General features: G+C 41.4%; 1 protein-coding gene across 1 annotated transcript; it reads left to right on the top strand.

The window, feature by feature from the left end:
• Positions 1-340: 340 nt before the first annotated feature.
• Positions 341-1,285, top strand: LOC100729883 (olfactory receptor 5B3-like). The gene has a single exon (XM_003464297.2). The coding sequence runs from the start codon at positions 341-343 to the stop codon at positions 1,283-1,285; it is 945 nt and encodes a 314-aa protein (XP_003464345.2).
• The last annotated feature ends 4,658 nt before the right edge of the window (positions 1,286-5,943 follow it).

Below are 5,943 nucleotides of genomic sequence, written 5' to 3'. Positions count from 1 at the left end.
GAAAAGGTTGTCCACTACCAGACTTTGTCGTGTGTCCTTCCTGCCGGCCGGGAGCGGACATCGACACTTTACAAATTAACTAATTTATAAATATCCCACATGATCCATTAAAATTCTCCTGATTACAAAGCTTATAGATCTACCAGTAGTTAATAGAATAAAATTGGTCTTCAAGAAAATGCTTTTTCCTGGAAAACTTCAATGCAAATAAATCACTGTACAGCCACAATGAAAGAAAATATATCATACCCATATTTTCCAGTTTCAATTCAATTTCTTTATCCTTTTGGGTTTTTTTAAAGGTTGCTACAGAACATCCAGAGATTCCTAGACAGCACTGATGGGGAACAGGACAGAGGTGACAGAGTTCCTGCTGCTGGGACTGACCTCTGACCCCCACCTGCAGCTTCCCCTCTTCATCACCTTCCTCCTCATCTACACCATCACTGTGGCTGGGAACCTGGGGATGATCCTGCTCATCCTCCTGGACTCCCGTCTGCACAGCCCCATGTACTTTTTCCTGGGAAATCTGTCCCTGGTGGATTTCTGTTCCTCTTCCACTGTCACTCCCACAGTCATGGCTGGGCTCCTTCTAGGAGAGAAGATCATTTCCTACAATGCCTGTGCTGCTCAGATGTTCCTGCTTGCAGCCCTTGTTACTGTGGAAAATTACCTCCTGGCTGTCATGGCCTATGACCGCTATGCCGCAGTGTGCAAACCGTTGCATTACACCACCACCATGACCACAAATGTGTGCACAGGTCTGGTCCTAGGTTCCTATGCCTGTGGCTTTCTCAATGCCACCCTCCACATTGGAGACACATTCAGTCTCTCCTTCTGCAATTCCAACGTGGTCCACCACTTTTTCTGTGATATTCCAGCAGTCATGGTTCTTTCTTGCTCAGAGAAACAGGTCAGTGAGCTGGTTCTTATTTATGTTGTGAGCTTCCACATCTTTTTTGCCTTCTTTATTATCTGGATATCTTACGTCTTCATTTTTGTCACCATCCTAAGTAAGCACTCAGGCACAGGAGCTCAGAAGGCTCTGTCAACCTGCGCTTCTCATTTTACGGCAGTCTCCATTTTCTATGGGACGAGTATCTTCATGTACCTGCAGCCGAGCTCCAGTCACTCCATGGACACGGACAAAATTGCATCCGTGTTCTACACAATGATCATCCCCATGCTGAACCCCATGGTCTACAGCCTGAGGAACAAGGAGGTCAAGAGTGCATTCTTAAAGATCAATCGTGCATTCATTTTTTGGAGCCAGAAACATCTTTAAGAGTTTGAGTCTAGCCTTGTAAAAATCATTGTACCTGGATTCATTCTTCTCAGATCTTCTCCAAATACTTCATTACCCTTTGAGGTTGATATTGAAATAAAATATTTGTAGTGATACATTCAACTTTTCAAAATCCTCCTCATTAATAAAAGAGATATTATGTCCGGAAACTAATAGCTACGTGGTAATGGCTGATGCATCTTGAGTTGTGCTGAATGATGTTTGCAGGGATTATGCAGGTTTTTTGAAAAGCACGTAAATGCAAATGTGAGTACAAAGGACAGATAGAAGCTCATGAGTGACAGACACATGTCACGCTGTTAAATACACTTGGCTGACATCAAGTTTTCCCAGATTTGTATGCAATATGACTATTTGGTGTTGTTATTTAAGAATTAATTTGGCTGGATTAAGGGATACTCAGGTTGTTACTGAAACAGTTTTGTGTTGCTGTGTGGTATTTTTCAGAGCTGACTTAGAAACATGAGGAGCCCAGAGATTATTCACTGAGCAGCAATCTCAACTTCCCATTCCACAGGATCCTTAACCTCCTTGCAGGATGTTGTTCCCTTCCACTGCTACTATTTCCACTTTCATCCCCTAACCGATGAATCTTGGCAGTTGGAAGAAACAGAGCCATACTCCAAATGCTCATTCTTAGCATATATTTTTCTCCCAGGGAGCTTCGCAAAGAACTTGCAAAATGTTGAGCCTAAGTTACACCCTGAGTCTTTGGAGGACCATTCTACATTTCCAGCCCACCTGCTGCCATAGGATAGTGTGAATTCCATGATCCTGCACCTATTACTCGACTTGACCTTCTGGGAAATAATACCATTGTATACCTATTCGTGAAGCAACAATATTGCACAGATAACTTGATGGTAGATAAGAGTTCCTGCAAGGGCATGGGTAACAGTTTTGATAGAACTACTGTGCACAGGGAAAGGAAACCTGTGTTCATCATTAGCACATATTCTAGTAAGAAAGAGCACTGCCAAACCATGATTGAAACTCTCTGATGTCATTAATCTGGCCCCAGCGAGCTGCCTGATCTCCCCAAGGTGGGGCCCATATCTGGGACTCAGTGCTGGCCTTTCCTGTTGGCAGATGGGGCACATGGTGGAGGTAGAAGCCACATGACTAGAAGTCTACGTGGATTAGTCATTGCATAATACCCATCCCTGCCACCATGGCCAGTTGGCTCTGAGATTATTGCACAATAACTGGTTGACTGAAGAAACACTTACAGGTATCTATGCCATGAATTAGCTAATCTTTTTGATATTTAAAATCCCCTTCTCTGGGGTGGGGATCTAGTTTAATGGGAGAACATTTGGCTAACATATGTGAGGCCCTGAGTTCAATCCCCAGCATGACAATATCAACAAATCAAAATGTACCCCTCTGTGGAGGCTGTCTTTTGTTGGGCATTCATGTTGGACACACATATCTTCACATGTTTCAAGACACATCAATCTTAGTTACTTCCTTTGCTTGTTTCATCAATTAACACATCTTCTGGTACTTGGTTTGCAATTATTTTGGTGGCAAAAATGTGTTTTCATTCCTATTAATGAATACCAGCCGGAGGAGTTTTCTTTCAGTTGACAAAACCAGAAAGACACCTTCAGGGTTATGTCCTCTCTTCAGACAGGTGGTGATTTGCTTCTCAGGGATCTTACTCAAGTTTCCCAACCACAAGATCACAATGACCCATGACAGTCATGATAATATGCTCATTCACTGGACCTAGTGAGAAAGATGACACTACTCTAGACGTAGAAGTAAAATATTTAAATACCAGGGAGAGGGTAATAAATTCAAGAAAAATCAATGGTCTTAAATGACTTGGGTCACGTTGAGATATTCTTTATAAGGTAAATGATAGAGTTTTGTATCTGGACCCCTTTCAAACAAATATAAGACACCAACACCAGTAGTTCTCTCCAGGTTTTGAAGATGTCTTAGTCATTTGATCATGGTTGAAACAAAATATGCAGCCCCTCCAACTTCAAGAAGGAGAAGTTCATTTGGGGTCACAGTTTCAGTCCATGATCAGTTGGCTTAGAGGCAAAAATGTCATGGTGGAAGGTCATGGAAATGCTGCTCAACCCCTGGTGGCCAGGAAGCAGAGAAAACAGAAGAGCCAGGGATGAGAACAGGGATGAGAACACAGCCTTCCAGGTCAGGGCCCCAGGGACTCCCTTCAAGCAGGCCACTTCCTGACAGCACACCTGGCTGCAAGATCCCATGACCCAATCACCTTCAAAACATAGGACCCGTGGAGGCCGTTTTAGATCTAAATCCTAACTGAAAGTGCTAGTTTCCATATTTGAGTACATTTTTCCAGCTGGTTGCCTAAGTGATCCGAAAATCTGCTAGTTTTAAGTGGGCACCAGAACACAGTAAGCTCTCCAGTGCTAACTGAGTGCTGTGCCATCGTCCCTGCTTGAGCCACGTGACTTGGCAGAGCCAATGGTTGCAGTAATGTGAGTCAGCACCTGATTGAGCTGGTTGCAATTTACTGTCGTTTTCCAAAACCCATCTTTTTTACAGCTCAGAGCAAATAGAGGAGTTGAGTGGGGATATAGTGGGATTCCTCACCCTTTAGCTATCAAGTCCTCGGCAGTGGCGTGGATCTCCAAAGCCCCTCTTGGAAAGCGCTGTTGCTTTAGGTGGACCACTTTCCTGGGAGATGATGCTCCAGTTCCATTCACCCTTCCCGCCATATCTTTCACTCCTCAGGGAATTATGCCATCTGCTCGGGGGCAGTGACTCCAATTACTCTGAGTTAGTTCTGAAGTTGTGAAAACAGCTGTAGAATGGTGTGAAGCCCACTGGCCCCATTGTGAGATGGGCCTGAGAAAAAACTCCAAGAATGACCCTACACTTACTTATGGGCTAAACTGATACTTTCAATCTTTTTTTTTTTTTTTATTTAAGAGGAAAAAGAGAAAAACACAAAACAAAACAAAGCAGTGTAAGGTTACATATAATACAGAACTACAAAAAAAAGCATAACAGTAAGAAATCACCTGTTAATAGATTACATATTATCATCTTGGAAATAGTTGCTCAAATCACAGTATCAAAGAATACAAAGTAGACATTCAAACAGAGAGACTACAAACAGCTGTGTTCAATGATCCAAAAACATTAATATAGTCAGCTATTCAACATCCCTATACACACTTGCTGTTATATCCGTTAGAGCTCTTTTTTCCCCTTCCTCTCTTTTTACAACAAAATTTACACATTTTAGATTTTATTACTCCTTAGTTCTTATTACTTTTTGGGGGGGGAGAATAAAGTCAAATATGGCAGAACAAAGCTGTCAGTGAAAACCAAGGATAGACTTAGCACATGATGTAGAACAGAGTATACGGTTATTAACAATAGTTATCAACGTTGTCTCTTGTTTCCTTAAAAAGATTTGTCTATCTCATTAGATATTATAAAGTTGGACAAAACAGTAGAAAACAAGACCAATAAAACTTAGACATTGTAAACATTACAGGACTTCCAAAGGAGACAATAGTCAAACCAGAATGGGCATCTTAGTGAATCTTATTGCCTTCAAAGTAGTTGCCTATACCCTCGGACCTGATACTATCCCACAGAATGGAACAGAGTCTAATCAGTCAAAACAAGATCGTGGGAGCATTACAGGACTTCAAAACAAGTTAATAGGAAATCGAAAAGAGTTACTATTATATATCCTAATTTTTTAACTTTTTCCCTTAATTAAAATAAACATAAGAAATAACTAAATAATTTTTTTAAAGAATAATAGTTACCATAGTGTCTGTCTTTTTCCTTGAGATATTTGGATAAAACTTCATATACTATAGCTTCAAGCAATCTTAATGAAGTGTCAGGTCAGATCGAGTGTCAGTGTCCCAAAAATCTAGTCATCTTTTCACTTAGATTATTGTTACCCTGATAAAAGTTCATAGAAATGCTGGAAAGGCCCAGGGAAAAGATGTGTAGCATTGTATTTTCCCAGTACATTGGGGATCCTGGTTCTAAACTGGCTCAAGCCTAGGAATTGTGTGAGAGATCATGAAACTCAGTGTTTATGATTCTAGTAGATATTTTTCCACTTCCCCTGCCACTTCTGATCATAGGAATTAAATAAGAATTTAGTAAGATTTCTTTGTGTTTCACATTCTGAGCACCACGACCAATGAGCCAGAGCAATAGGACTGCTCAGAAGCACGGCCTGGCCCAGTGCTCTACTCGCCCCCCATCACCCCAAAACTGCAGTCACCTCACTTTGCCAACTCTTGTTGCCACTTGGTCCACACCATGTGAGGAACCCACCGCATTATTTTCATTTTCTTTTTTTCAATTCAGCCTCCGTAGCTCTTACTTTACTATCTAGTCTCAAAAGAAAGAGCGTTGCAGAATTTTTTTAAAATGCTCAGCCTCCCTCAAAAATTGTTTCTTCTCATAGTTATGGTAAAAATGTATTTCCTGGGACCTCTCAGGTTGGGTATGTAGGCTTAAGGTAAGAAATCCATTCTAAATTTCCTGTCTCTCTAAGCCTCTGAATCAATTTTATATTAAGCCAAGTGTGTCCGGAACATTAAGTGTACACACTGCAGTCACATTTTGCTCATGTTTCAGCCAATCAAATAATTTGGGGGTGGGGG

Source organism: Cavia porcellus, unplaced genomic scaffold (assembly GCF_034190915.1).
Source record: "Cavia porcellus strain 051 isolate PalLab524CR breed Dunkin Hartley unplaced genomic scaffold, mCavPor4.1 scaffold_17, whole genome shotgun sequence".
Taxonomy (NCBI): domain Eukaryota; kingdom Metazoa; phylum Chordata; class Mammalia; order Rodentia; family Caviidae; genus Cavia; species Cavia porcellus.
The sequence above is the reverse complement of the archived record's forward strand: the minus strand, read 5'-3'. Positions and strand labels throughout refer to the sequence as shown.

Coding starts and splice junctions, on each gene's coding strand:
- LOC100729883 (XM_003464297.2), top strand. CDS start 341: ATGGGGAACAGGACAGAGGTGACAGAGTTCCTGCTGCTGGGACTGACC.